Raw genomic sequence first — 15,223 nt, 5'->3', positions numbered from 1 at the left:
GGAGAGGACCCTCAGAAAAGGTAGGCTGAACCCAAGCAAGATCTAACAGTTGGTGCCCATTAAAGAACAGAGGAAGTCCCAAACTGAAGCACACAGGGCCTCTTCTTCCTTCCTCTGTAGGCTCTGTGGCAATTCCTCTCTTGTGCTTGAGAAGAACGAAGGCTGGAGAGATGGCGGGGGAGGGGGGGTCTGTTCAGAGCTCGCCTGCATCTTGTACAATGGGAAAGGCATTACTGTCAGTTTAAGAAGATACGAAAGGGGGGGGGGGGAGGAATGTTGGGAAATGGAGGGGGAAATGTCTCCATTTTCCCCCTGTCAGTTTTGGTGGCTGGAGACAGGAGTGGGGTTGCCAGCTTCCAGGTGGGGCCTGGAGATCTCCCACTTTTACAACTGATCTCCAGCTGGCAGAGATCAGTCCCCCTGGAGAAAATGGCTGCTTTGGAGCATGGACGCTATGGGACTGTACCATGCTGAGTCCCCTCCCCAAACCCCGCCCTCTCCCAGATCTACCTCCCAAAGTTTCCAGGTGTTTTCCAACACAGACCTGGCAAACCTAGACAGGAGAGGTCTTTACAGGTATGGAGAAATAATATTCCCGATGGTCCTGGTATCAAGAAAAAGTCCTATGAAGATATTTTGAGGCGGCCTTTTTTATACACCCTAAAGAAGGGCAGGAGGGTCTCTCCATGGAAGGAGGCCCCAGAGAACTCGTAGAGAAGGGCTGCTCGGTCAGCATCAAAAAAGGCCACTCGACCCCCAGCATAGTTCAGGCACACTCGGATCCTCTTCAGCTCCCCACTCACAGTCAGGGGAGGGTAAGCTTTTATACCAACCCTGTGCATCCCTGCCCACTTCCCCACAGCCCACATCCCTTCCTCAGGAGTAAAAGTGAGTTCTCCCTTCCTCCTCACAGACTTTCTGGCCACCCCCACAGCCCAGTTTTCCTCACTTCCCACAAGGATTTCCCAGAAATGGCGGCCTCCTGTGAATCCCTCACAGCCCAGCACAGCATTATAGTTCTCAAATCTCTTCGGACTGGTGGGCAGAGTTTGAGCTGTTTCTCCCATTTGCACGCTTTTCTGACCCTCAGACAGGATGAGCCATGGATGGGCCGTGTCTGGATCCAGAGTCACATTTGCTGTTGAGGGAAAATGAGACAAGAAGTGAAACGGCATCAGCTGGAGGATTTCACCCACTGGCCTGTTTGGCTTCCTTCTCCTGCCAGTCGTGGCCTCCTCCCACCTCTGCCACCCTCTCCTTGGTCATCAGGCTCTCCTGCCTGCTCCTGCCCTTCTAAAAGGCAGAGCTGTCTTCCCGCATGCTTCAGAAGGCAGACAATGTACACAACAAGCACCCACAGGGACACCATCTATTTCCTCCCGTATCCCATCCTGAAAAGAGAACTACGAAGAAGAGGGAAAAAAAACAATGGCAATTTCAGTCATAGGCTTCTTTGGTTAGAAATCGCACACAAGAACAGAAGATTTGTCTCCCTTATCATGAATCTTCCTTCTTGCTGGTCCTGGGGTAGGGCAGTCTCTACTTCTGGGAGAAGCTCATTCCTGGAGACCGGGAGAGTCCAGAACCTTGCAATTCTGGGAGGGGAGGGGCTTCGCTCCCAGGCCCCAGTCTGGCCCTGAAGCAGCACAGCTCCCTCTCCAAATGATCAAACATGAAATCAGACCTCCAATAAAATGGTCCAAAAAAACCTCCAACCGACCACACAGAGAACAGGGTGAAGAACTCAAAAGAGACGCCCACCAGTTCAGGAAACTGAAATTGAGGCAAAGAAGCCCCATAGAGTCAATACAGCACACCTACTCTGGCTCAAGTGCCTTCTGAGAAAGGGAATTCACCCCTTGGATGGGAAGAGACTGCCCTACTCTAGGACCTGTTGGAACTCAGTCCTAAAATGGCTGACTGACTCCATCTTAGTAATAGTAATGTTGTTTCTGCAATGTCATGCTGAGTCATGCTGCATCATGATCCAGCTGTTACCTGTTACTGAGGTAAGGTGGGATGACCTCACCTGTAATTAGGCTTTGTGCTGACTCACAGAGCTGATGCAACCCTGATGATTGGTATGTGTACTTAGGGAAGCTCAGTGAGCTTGCTCTGTCTGCCTGTAAGGATTGTGGGTTCTGTGAGGCCCGCTATCTGGGTGGCAGCGATCACTGCTGGTGTTGGATCCTATGCTACTGTGCTTGGATCGTGCTGTGTATACTTACTGCTGTATACTGTTATCTACTGAAGTGTGTACTGATTACTGTGTATGACCTTGGCCTGGCAACGACTCTGAATATTGGATACTATTCCTGGTAAATATATCTACCATTGAATACAGCTGTTTCTCTTGTCTATTAATTCCTGTGTTTTGCCTGTCCCTCTCCTTCAGCTCTTCTGCTGCGTGCAAAATACTCTAACATTGGTTCTGGGCCCAGAGCTCCCAGTGCTCCCAGTGTTTCCAGAGGTGCTGCTGTTCTGAAGACAGAGGAGGCAACACAGTGTTTTGGAAGAGACGGAGGCAAACTGCCAAGTTGCCCAGGTGTCCAGTGATAAGTAGCAGAGATGGAAGCTGCAAATGTTGTTTCCTTCTCTGGGCTCAGCATTACTAAGCTGAATGGGACTAACTATGCTACGTGGTCCCAGAAGGTCAGTCTGTTATTAAAGCACCAAGAGCTGTGGGAGGTGGTGGCTGCTCCTTTACGGGGGTTGTTGGCAGCTGCTGAGGACAGAAAAGCTGCAGACCTTTTGCGTAAAAAGGATGTTAAGGCTTTGTCTTTAATAGGTCTTTCTCTAGACGACTCCCAGCTGGTGCATATAGCAGGACTGGAGACGGCTAATGACTGCTGGAATGCTTTGAAGGAAATTTACGTCCGAGGAACTGTCGGTTCTCAGATTCGTTTGGTGAGGAAGCTTCTGCATACCAGGCTGGCAGCTAATGCAGATATGTTATCTCATATAGAGTCTATGCGTAGGATGTTTCTAGAGCTAAGAGAGCATGACCAAATGTTTTCTGAATCACAGGAGGTGTGCATACTTTTAAGTTCCTTAGATGCATCATATGACGCTGTGATAACGAGCCTGGAGGGTTTGCCTGAGACAGGGTTAACCATGAACGTCGTAACTGGACGGCTTCTTGATGAATATGGCAAGAGACAGTCCAATTCCTCTCTACGTGCGGAGAGAAAGCCTGTCTGTAAGCCAGAGAGGGGCAGTGGATTTACTGTTAAGGAGGATCCTGACTGTCAAACAGGTAATGTAATGGCTGTAAGGAAGAAATGCTTCCGGTGTGGCTCATCTAGACATTTGTTTAGGAATTGTCAAGCCCAGAAAGGGAAAGAGAGACGGTCTGGAATGAGGTCTGCTGATAAGAGTGGTAATGTGCATCTCGTTACTACTGGTAAGTCAACTAACCACACTCAATCTTTCCTAATTGACAGCGGAGCGTCGGAGAACCTCTGTAGAGAGAGGAGTTTGTTTACTACTTACACACCTGTTGATAACCAGTCTGTTGTTTTAGCAGATGGAGTTAAAGCAACTGTTTTTGGCAGAGGGAAAGTGTTCCTGCCAAGCCTAAGGAAGGAGCTTCAAATGGGTTTTGTTCCTTCACTTAAGATGAATCTGCTGTCTGTGTCTGCTCTGTGCAGGGAAGGTTTCAAACTGCAATTTGACACCTCGTGCTGTGAGCTGAGGACCAAGGACGGTTTGTGTGTAAAAGCTATGCTGAAGGAAGATTTATACTTCTTGCATACCAAGGTACAAACGTGTAATAACGTCTGTGTAAATAAACCAGTGCATGATAATTGCTGTCATCTTTTACACAGGAAATTAGGCCATGCTGGTTTTCCTGCTCTAAAGAAGACTGTTGAACAGGCAGAAGGTATTAATCTTAAACCTTGCAAGGAATTTCTTGACTGTGAAATCTGCAAGCTTGTGAAGTCTACAAAAGCTCCTGTGCGTACTCCAAGTAAATTTACTAGTAAGAAACCTCTTGACCTAGTGTTCTTAGACCTGATAGGGCCCTTTAAGGAGTCAGTGGGCGGGGCCAAATATGTCTTAAGTATAGAAGATCACTATTCAAGGTATGGTTTTGTTTACCTGTTGAAAGCTAAAACTGAAACCTTTCAAAATATGCAGAATTGGCTAAGGTTTGTTAAGAGAAAAACTGGAAATGTGCCTGCATGCATTATTTCTGATAGAGGCTCGGAATTTGTTAATAAACGTTTTCAAAGTTTGTTTGCAGAGCTTGGGATTGAGCACAGATTGACTGCTCCGTACAGACCTACCCATAATGCTTTTTGTGAGAGAAGAGGCCGTACATTGCAAGACATGTGCCAGTGTATGTTACGTGATGCAGATATGCCCTGGAGATTTTGGGCAGAGGCTATGTGCTGTGCCAACTACAACCTGAACAGAGTTTGGTGTTCATCTACTGGCAAAATACCAGCAAGCCTATGGCATGACAAGGTAACTAACTTGGCAAATTTGCATGTATTTGGAGTTACAGCTTTTGTTCATATTCCTCAACAGCTCAGACGTAAAGGCCAACTGAAGGCTAGACGTATGAGGTTTCTCGGGTATGAGAGGAACGGGAGCTGTTATCGTTTTGGCACGCTCGACAGTCGTGAGGTGGTGATTAGTGCTTCAGCCACGTTTCTGGAGAGATCAGAGGGCTGGGATCGTTGCACCCAATCGCCAGCGTTCTGTCTTGAGGATGACCAGGGAATCCGGTTACAAGTCAGCTCGATGCCTAGCAACCCAGAGGAGGGAGAGGCGGCTGAATTAACCCCAAAAGAAGAGATGCCTGACGAGGAGGAGATGGAGGAGAAGCCTACTCGTGAGGAATCATCCGGGAGGAATGTGCCAACTGATGAGCCTGCATTGAGGAGATCTACACGTGAAAGAAGAGCTCCTGAGAGATTTAGTCCTGTAATGTCTGCTATACATGAGCCTGAGAAATATACTGACATTTTCTCTTTGTCCAAGGAAGAGCAGTGTAACTGGAAGGCTGCTATGGACGATGAACTTTCTTCCCTGAAACGTTTAAATGTTTATGTTGAGACTGATACTGTACCTACTGGTGTCTTTATATCGAACCTAGGGGGAAGCTAGCACTGAAAGTCTATACAGATGCAAGTTTTGCAAGTGACTGTGAAACCAGAAAGTCAACAACAGGTCTTTCCATATATTTGGGAGAGGTATTAGTATGCTGGAAGACACAAAAGCAGCGTGTGGTTGCCTTGTCCACCACAGAAGCAGAGTTCTGCGCCCTTTCTACCGCTTGTACTGAGGTAGAATGGTTTAGACAGCTACTAAAGGACCTGCATATAGAGGCAGAGAAGCCTGTTGAAGTTCTGGAAGACAATCAAGCTGTGATTGAGATTGCAAAAGCGGAAGGAGTAAAGACAAGGAATAGATACACTGACATAAGGTACCAGAATGTCAGATCATGTATCATGGAAGGGTTGATAAACATAAGGTATTGTGATACTGGCCACAATACAGCAGATATGTTTACGAAACCCCAGACTATGGAAAAGCATAATGAGCACTGTAAAAGGCTCGGATTGAGAAACGAACAGAACTATTAAGAGGAGAATGTTGGAACTCAGTCCTAAAATGGCTGACTGACTCCATCTTAGTAATAGTAATGTTGTTTCTGCAATGTCATGCTGAGTCATGCTGCATCATGATCCAGCTGTTACCTGTTACTGAGGTAAGGTGGGATGACCTCACCTGTAATTAGGCTTTGTGCTGACTCACAGAGCTGATGCAACCCTGATGATTGGTATGTGTACTTAGGGAAGCTCAGTGAGCTTGCTCTGTCTGCCTGTAAGGATTGTGGGTTCTGTGAGGCCCGCTATCTGGGTGGCAGCGATCACTGCTGGTGTTGGATCCTATGCTACTGTGCTTGGATCGTGCTGTGTATACTTACTGCTGTATACTGTTATCTACTGAAGTGTGTACTGATTACTGTGTATGACCTTGGCCTGGCAACGACTCTGAATATTGGATACTATTCCTGGTAAATATATCTACCATTGAATACAGCTGTTTCTCTTGTCTATTAATTCCTGTGTTTTGCCTGTCCCTCTCCTTCAGCTCTTCTGCTGCGTGCAAAATACTCTAACAGGACCACCGACAAGGGAGATGCACAGTGAGACAAATCTTCCATTCTCCAGTGGTCTGGGGTGGGGAAGTCTCCACATCTGGCACATAAGAAGCAGCATGCCTCAGAGAGGGGAAGAATCTCAGACTCTAGCCTGAAAAGGTATGCTCCAGGACCATTTTCTTCCAAAAGCAGTCCCAGCTGAGCCCATTTTGTCAATCCTGTAATGCCTGGTGAATGAGTAGAACAATTTCCCGGCTGCAGCCCTACAGACCACCTCTAAGGAAAAATAATAATAATATTTTATTTATATCCCGCCCTCCCCGCCAAGGCAGGCTCAGGGCGGCTAACAACATGTCCATACAGTAATTTATACAAAACTTTAAAATCAACATTAGGGAAGGACCATATAATGCTGAGGTTTCTGCCCCTCTGAGGGAGTGGGCTGTAACACCCAAAGGGGGATCCAGTCCCCTGGACTTATATGCCAGGAAAATGCAGCCTCTGAACCATCTGCTAGTGGTGGATGTGGAGACCTTACGGCTTAAGGAACATTCCCTAAAAGGGAATCAAATCTATTGGAAGCAAACAATTAAATGCCTCCAAAAGTGAGGGAAAGAAATGCTCACCATAGGACAGGGTCAGGGATATAGTGGCCACAGAGGCTGGGAAAATCTGGATTCTCCCACCCACATAGCAGCTGCCCAAACTTCACTGGAATCCTTTCCAAAACTCCAGTGGAAACTTGGTTTAAGTAAGCTGGGAAAACCCAGAAAGTGCCTGAATGCAGTGGAGAAGCAGCGGAAAACCTGCTACACATTGAACAAAGGGCAGAGCTAGAACTGACAGAAATATCCTTGGTACTTAATACTTAATTCATATTCCCAACACACACACACCCCCCAGCTGCTGCAAAAAGTAATGCCTGTTCTGGTATCCGCAGTGGAAATTTTAAAAGAATTGCAATATTACCAGTTGGAACTTCTTCTGGACTGGAGTTACCAACATGGAGCTATTGAACATCAGGCATGATCTATCCTGGGCTGGCAAACCTGATGCCCCACCTTTGGTAGGAGAACAGAGAGACTTTTCTTATGGAACTCAGTCAACCTGTTGCCCAGCAACCATTCTCCCATCACTTAAATATGGCGGCAGGTTTCATCCCCTCAACCTTTTCTTTCACCCTTACCAACAGAACAAGAAGGAACTGGCTGTGGCAGGGAGCATAAGATTTTGAGGAACGAAACAAGAGCATTCAATTGTGTTATCTCGGAGAACACCAAGTGGGAGAACACGAATTGTTAGGGGAGGTTTTTTAGTTTAGAAATAATTGATCAGTTTATGAAGAAAAATGTACCTTTCTGCAGATGAAGTCCAGAATCCAGAGTGTCTGAGGAAGCAAAGGAATGGAAAGTGAGCAGCAGGCCCTTCTTGTGACAAAAATACCAGCTAATAATACTATTTTCTTTTGGGGAGGGGAGGGGCATGATACAGCCCAATGTTGTCAAACTGCTGAAGCTAAGCTGAGTCTGTACTTGGATCGACCAAAGAAGACTCTGCAGAGGAAGAAAATAGCAAACACTTGTCTTGTTCACCTCCTGGTGGGGGTTGCCAGAAGTCATTTGTGACTTGATGGCACACAGGTACATATCTCTTCTGAGTTACAGCTTCAGGGTCAAGTAGAGACTATCTTGGGGGTGGAGGATTGTGTACAAATATTCAGATTTGTGTTCACAAGTGACTGGAGTTGAGATTCATGTCATAGAAAGTATGCTAAGGACTGCAGCCAAGGGTCCAAACTGGCTAAATTTAGACTTCTAGACAGAGGCTCCGCAGCACATACTGAGCTGAGTTACACTCTTCAGACTCACTGATTTCAATGGGCTTCGAAGGGTATGACTCTACTTTAAAACCAGTCTGTCCCTTTGAGACCATTCTGTGGGCTCTGCTACGACATACTCAAACAAACACAAACATCCAATCAAAGGGATCAGTTTTGATAAGTCTGATTTGGTCACAGACACATTGCAGAGAGAAGGGGGGGGGGGGTGTCCCTGAAACTGATCCAGCGGCTGTTTCATTAAAAATAGATGCCCTAAAGAGCAGCCTCCCTCCCTGTCATTTTAGGTGCTTGTTTCACCATCTACCTCACCATGTGCCCTTGCATGGTCACAGTAATGATCAGAGATCAACAACATAATATAATTTCGAGAAGTCCATGTAATGCAATTCTGAGCTGAAGTTATGGCAGAATTTTGATCAGAAAACTTTCCATGGTGAACTAAAATGGCCTTCTGAACTGATGCATAAACTCCACACATTCCTGGGTCTCTCAATGATATAGTCAGCCTGGAGCAGACTAAAACACATCTGGCCCACTCTAATGTCCAGTCTGAAACTCCAGCAGTGTTTCTTCATTACCTTTGAGTTGCTTCTTGATGCCCTCCAAAAGGAGATTTAAATCTGAGAAGTCCCAGATGTGCCGCTTCAGTGCAAGTGGAATAGCCACTGGATTCTCAAACGACTCCTTGTCTTCATACCTGGAGAAAATCCCATTAGGGTACCATCCATCCCATTCAGAATCTCCCTCCCTCCCCTCCGCCCCAAGTGGGTCAGAGAAGCAGAGGAAGGAACTGGCAGAAAGCCAAGGGAAACAGGCTGATGCTGAAAGCACTGAAAGGTGGGCGGGCTCTTGAAGAGGAATGCACAGCTCCTGCTTTCTTAAGAACTGGCTACACTAAACCTATTGGTTACTGTGACCAGAATTACTAAGTACTCATTACATTTATTATAATAAAGACAGGTAAATCAAAGATTACATATCATAGACAGACACACAAAAGGGTAAAGTCCTTTCTCTGAAAAAATTCCTAAATGATGGTCCAGATTCCAGTGTGGACTTCAATACCATGAAGTAAGTTGCAATTTCTTGAATCTCATGAAAGGTATCATTAGGATGCTCTGTATTCTCAGTGCTGGGGGGGGGGGGGGGGGCAACAGTGGGAGGGCTTCTAGTGTCCTGGCCCCACTGGTGGACCTCCTGATGGTACTTGGGTTTTTTGGCCGCTGAGTGACACAGAGTGTTGGATTGGATGGGCCATTGGCCTGATCCAACAGGGCTTCTCTTATGTTTTTATGTCTGGGGCAGTGATGCTCTGAATTCTTGGTGGTTCTTTTTTTTGGGGGGGGGGGGGCAAAGTGGGAGGGTTTCTAGTGTCCTGGCCCTACTGGTGAACTTTTTGATGGCACCTGGAGTTTTTGACCACTGTGTGACACAGAGTGTTGGACTGGATGGGCCACTGGACTGATCAAACATGGCTTCTCTTATGTTCTTATAGTCTTCACAAGCTGACCAGTTCAATCCGAGGATTAAGAAGGTTAATGTTAAAGATCCACTTACCTCTGCAATGTGCTTCTGACATCCTAAAGAAAGAAGGCAGAGGGTGAGAAGAAGAGAAAGAGACCTTCAGAGTAGGATGTGTTGTGTTCCCCTTGTGGACTTCCCCCCTTTTCTCTGCAGCCTTACAACATGATTCTGCCATGAAAGGGAAGAGAGGAGAGAGGGTCTGTCTGGGCATAAGTGCCATCACATCTGCACAGACATGCTAGACAGACAGCAGTGCCCAGAACAGCTGTGTGGATGCTGTTCCTGTAACCATATGCCGTTGCCACTGCGTGTCGGTGTGCATTTTATATATAAGTGACATTCCCCCCACCACACTGCCCCTAGACATCCTCCTTTTAAAATGGGTTGTGAAAAGTCTTGCATGTGACCCTCCTTCCTGGTTGGTGGTGTTGTCAAAGAGTTTCCCAGGAACCATGGGGTTCCTCAGACTGTTGGTTGAAACACAAACACACTTTGGCTTCCAGTGGCTGCAGTCTAACAGGGAGGGGCAGGGGGCTGTGGGGGAATGTATTTCCAGGGAGTGTTGTTTTGCAGGGCCCCTGGGATTGTCCAGTGTGCCCCTGGCTGGAGATGGAAAGGGGCAGAGGGGAAAGTGGCCCCGGTGCAGAGGTGAAAACTTGCTAGTGACATAAACTGGGCTGGTTTGCTTTTGCTTTTCTGCTAAACAGAGGGGATTTGGAGCCAGCCTTCTCCCCAAGGGGACTCTGCCTGTTTCTGCCACACTCTCACCTGCAGGAGATCACTGGCCGGCTGCTGACATTTCTCCTCCATCTTCCGGATGAGGCTTTCCAGAGAAGAGAGCTCCTCAGAGATTCTGGCCAGATGCCGATCCCTGTTTCTCACCACCTCCTTCTCCACCTCATCCATCTGGGCCAGCAAAAAATTCTTTTGTTTCTCCAGAATTGTGTGCAGTTTCATGAACTTGGCTTCTGTCTCTTGCTTCTGTTCTTTGGTTTGTTTCTGAGATGGAAAGAGAAGAAAAGCAGGCCAACGTCAGGAACACAGCTGGTCTCTGCAGTGGGAAGAGACGCTTGAGGAGGCTCCTATCCCATCCTATCCCGGAGGGGTTCTTTCAGCCACAGAGGATTCAGTCTGCAGCAGAAAACCCAGAAAGTAGAAGGGGCTTCTTGAGTCCATTTGTTCCCTCACTAAACAGCCTCCACAGGTTGATTTCCGCAGTTCCCATCGGGGGATGAGACATGATGGTTGAGTAGAAACACCACAGGGGGCAAAAGTGCTCAGAAGTCCCTCCCCTCCCTTGGTCTCCTAACCTTAACTGCATCTTCCCTGGCTGCATTATGGGCAAGAGAAATTTGTGGGGGTGGGGGGCAGGAATGTACATACTACTGAATATCCCAAGTTTGCCCCCCCTAGAATCAGCAGTGGCTGAACCCCACTTTCAGTTGGCCTTAATCCAGCCCTGCATTAGACCCTCCTGAGGTCTCAGTCTCCCTCCCCAAATCTCCAGAAGTTTCCCAACCTGGATCTGGCAAACCTATCCCCCCATCCCCCACTGGTGGCCAGAGGAGACCCGGCAACCGTCCTTCTAAATTGAAAGTGGGGGCAGCCTCGTGGGTTGATTTTTCTGCTATTTAGACTTACGAGCAGGTCTTGGCTTTCCTTCTCCACATCTCCTTTATACGCCACAATTCTCTCTCTCCCCTTCTTCAGAATCTCCAGAGGGTTGCAGAACTGATCCTGGGGAGAGGGGGGATCACAGTTGAAATGTGTTCTTTTAAAGGTTTACTCCATGCTCTTCCCTCCTGGCCACCATGACACATTTATTTAAATCCATATATATAACCATGTTAGTTAAAAAAAAAATCAAAATCCAGCATGCTATTCCATCAGGGGAGCCTGTGTGCAGTAACACTTAAAGTGCTGGACTAAGATCTGGGAAATCCAGGTTTGAACCCCCAGTCCTGTCGTGGAAACTCGCTGGGTGACCTTGGACCAGTCTCATGACTCTCAGCCTACCCCTGACCTGGTTAGTCCCAGGAGAGCCTGATCAGCAGGGCCAACCTGGAGGCAGGCAGTGGCAGGCAAACCACCTCCCAACCTCTCTTGCCTTGAAAAGCTTACAGGGTATCCACAAGCCAGCTGTGACCTGACAGCAAAACAAAATTCTGTCACGCCACTCGTGTTCTGAGCAGGCACTTGGGTGGGCTTCTGATCTCCATTTTGAAACCCAAGACCTGACAATCTCAAACATTCACAAGACATTTTTGAGAGCTAGGAGTCTGCCTTTGTACTAATTTTAACTAGCTAGCCAAAGCATCACACATCTTTAAACAAATGAAGGGCCCAATGTAATACCCTTTCTGATGTGACTCATCATACTGGATGTTAAGAAGCACACTATGCCCAAAGAAGGTGCCCCAGTCCTTCACAGTTTCTAAAGGACTATGTCAGACCAGATCATCTCTGCAGTAGAAACTGAAGGGAGGGGCCACAATTCTGCAAGCCTAGTAGAACCAAAGCGATGTACAGAGTACCCAGCAGTACTAGTGCAATCAGAGTGCCCAGCAGAACCCAGTGCCGTTGTGGCAATGCCAGCTGATGTCAAGCACAGAATCGCAGTCCAAGAAGGGGGGATGGAACCTCAGCAGCACTAGTGCAAATGTGCCCAGCAAACCCAGTGCCATTCATAATATCAGCATAAGTTTTCCACTACATTGCTCTTAAATACATTCTGTCGCCAAACAGGATAGTGATGAAAAGGTCTTGAGGTCAAGAAGTGAAAATAAAGGGGGAGGGGAACATGGAAAAATTAGGTGAAGGGAGACAGAAAACATGAATGAGAAGTGTGTGGGAAGGGGGGGGGGTTGTTTATCTTACTGCATGTCATGGGCTCTGACAAGGGGACTGCCAGGCAGAGCCGACAGGGTTAGCAGACCCAACGGAGCCGACAACTGACCCCTCTCACAACTTGACTGATTCACTGCCGCTGCCCGCAGGGTTCTCAACACCTGGCTGTACAGCTGACGAGGACCAACAACAGGTAGACACACATCCCAGTTCATCACATTGCCTTGCTCGAGTACGGGAAAGGCTCTGTCAGGACTTAGCAATCTGAAGGAAAGAGGCCAAACTGCGGGCAAGACGTTCTCTCAGCCCAGAGTTTTAGCAGACGCCAGGCTGGCCCCGCTGCCTGCTAATTGGAAACAGCAGCAGCGGGCTATCTAAGCTCCTGCTTCGAGTTGCATGCTCTGTGGAAGCAACAAGTCCATCCGGTGACTTGCAACTACTCCAGCTCCCGGTCCTTGGCTCCGTTCCTGCTCTGGCTTCCCGGTTTCCTGACTTCTGGATTGTACGATCCTGCTTTCAGACTGCAATTCGGACTCAGCTACTGGTTCCTTCAACGCTCCTCTGGCTCTGACTTGAACTGAACTCGGACTTTCCCCTTGCCTGCTCTCCAGCGTGTGACACTGCAATACCAGAACTGCTGCTTTGCAAGATCTGGCTGAGCTGGGTACAAGGAAATGAAGAGCTAAAAACTAGACTATTGGAGAAAATGAGCTGCAGGCTGGCTACACATGGGCTTCCACAGAGACCAATGTATCAAGAGGCCTCTCCTGTAAATACAGTGCCCTCATATTCTCATACACATGATGCCAGACAGGCTGGCCATTTGTGGAAGGGAAAGTACTCTCTAGATTAAGTTTCTTTCTCTTCTTTTGACTGCAACCTGAATGTGGATCTACTTGAAGAAATGTAAGTTTACTTTTTTAACCATATACTTCTTGGGAGATGTATTTACTGCACTCTGCATCCCGTTCTATGTTTGGGCAAACTCTGCTACATTAACCAAATATCCCCATAATGAGTACCCCTAATATCTAGCTGTTGCCTTTTCCCTCGCTCCACCCATTTTTATTCATCCTTTGACTATTATTCCCTCCCTCTGCCTTTCCTCCTCTAAACAAATCTTTGAGTCTTCTTGTCGCTATATCCTGTTGCTCTGCAAAGACTGGCACGGAAGAGTGTACCCTACTAAGCAGAGTAAATAATATATAACTTTGAGCAATAAAACCACCTTGATTAAACAGAAAAAGTGGGTTGGTCTTAATTTTGTTCTCAGTATGGCCCAAACACTCATCATAAAAAGGAGAAAAACCCACAATTGGTATCTTCAATCTCCTTACAGTCGGAAGCACCAGCCCTGGAGGGAGAGCTCCTCTTCCGCTATGCTGGGAGGAAAGCACATCTTCTCCAGAGAATGATGGAATTCCACCAGCAAGGATCCAGATGAGTTCCTACCTTGTATTCCTGAGCAGCCACTTCCAGGGGAAGTATTGTGTGTCCTTTGTGTTCTGGGAGTCGCTCACAGACAGCACACACCAATTTTTCATCCTCTTTGCAGAAGAAATGGAGTTTTTCCTGGTGTCTCAAGCAAAGACCTTTTCTTGAACTTCGTGGCACCAGTTTAATTTTTTCAACTAGGTTTGCCAGCTGCCAGTTTCGGCGGAAAGCCCCTTTCTGGAACTTGAATTTGCAGACAGGACACTCCAAGTCTCCCAGAGTCTCCCATTTCTCACAGTAGTCAGTGATGCAGGCCCGGCAGAAGCTGTGCCCACAGTCCAGGACCACAGGGTCCGTCAGGCACTCCAGGCAGATGGGGCACTTGGCCTCCTGCTCTATCTCTGTGGATGGTGAAGCTGAGGCCATGAGGGCTGGATTTTCAGTGGCTTGGGTGATAGGAAGGGCAGCAGCTTGTCAGATCTGTAAAAGGGCAGCATAAGAACAAGAACATAAGAGAAGCCACGTTGGATCAGGCCAATGGCCCCTCCAGTCCAACACTCTGTGTCACACAGTGGCCAAAAAACCAAACCCAGGTGCCATCAGGAGGTCCATCGGTGGGGCCAGAACACTGCAAACCCTCCCAACTGTTGTTCCCCCCAAGTACCAAGAATACAGAGCATCCCTGCCCCAGACAGAGAGTTCCAACAATACGCTGTGGCTAATAGCCACTGATGGACCTCTGCTCCATATGTTTATCCAATTCCCTCTTCAAGCTATCTATGTTTGTAGCTGGCACTACCTCCTGTGGCAGTGAATTCCATGTGTTAATCACCCTTATAAGAACATAAGAGAACAGGAATGACCTAGAAAGAAGCCTTTGCATTTTTGTCTATTGCCATGTTGGGTTTGTTTTGAAATAGGTTTTATTGTTACTGCTGACACTATGTAAGTTGTCCACTGCCTAAAGAGTCTGAAAGTTGAGACCAGTGTTCCTTCTAAGCTGAGTGAGTGTGAGCTAGCTCACAGTTTTTCAGACCTCCGGCTCACGCATTTTTCTCTTAGCTCAGAAAAAATGGCCCCAGAGCAAACCAATTTATGCAGTAGATAAATCAATTGCTCACAACTTTAACATCAGTAGCTTACAAAGTTGAATATTTGCTCACAAGACTCCACAGCTGGTTGCATAAAAAGGTAAAGGTAGTTCCCTGGGTAAACACCAGTCATTTTTGACTCTGGGGTGACATTGTATCACAACGTTTTCATGGCAAACTTTTTTAATGGGGTAGCTTGCAATTGCCTTCCCCAGTCATCTACACTCCCCCCCACCCCCAGCACGCTGGGAACTCATTTGACTGACCTCGGAAGGATGGAAGGCTGAGTCAACCTTGAGCAGGCTATCTGAACCAGCTTGCGCCAGGATCGAACTCAGGGCATGAGCAGAACTTAGAACTTCCGTAGTGCAG

At 47.4% G+C, this 15,223-nt stretch overlaps 1 protein-coding gene across 1 annotated transcript; it reads right to left on the bottom strand.

The window, feature by feature from the left end:
• Positions 1–623: 623 nt before the first annotated feature.
• Positions 624–14,186, bottom strand: LOC132571803 (E3 ubiquitin-protein ligase TRIM39-like). Its single transcript, XM_060238596.1, has 6 exons — positions 13,779–14,186; positions 11,121–11,216; positions 10,248–10,478; positions 9,513–9,535; positions 8,534–8,652; positions 624–1,138 (listed from the first exon to the last, which is right to left on the bottom strand). Exons 1-6 carry the CDS (start codon positions 14,184–14,186, stop codon positions 624–626), a joined length of 1,392 nt encoding a protein of 463 aa, XP_060094579.1.
• Positions 14,187–15,223: the final 1,037 nt, after the last annotated feature.

This window comes from Heteronotia binoei, chromosome 5, assembly GCF_032191835.1.
Source record: "Heteronotia binoei isolate CCM8104 ecotype False Entrance Well chromosome 5, APGP_CSIRO_Hbin_v1, whole genome shotgun sequence".
Classification (NCBI taxonomy): Eukaryota; Metazoa; Chordata; class Lepidosauria; order Squamata; family Gekkonidae; genus Heteronotia; species Heteronotia binoei.
This window is presented reverse-complemented; position numbering and strand designations above follow the sequence as displayed.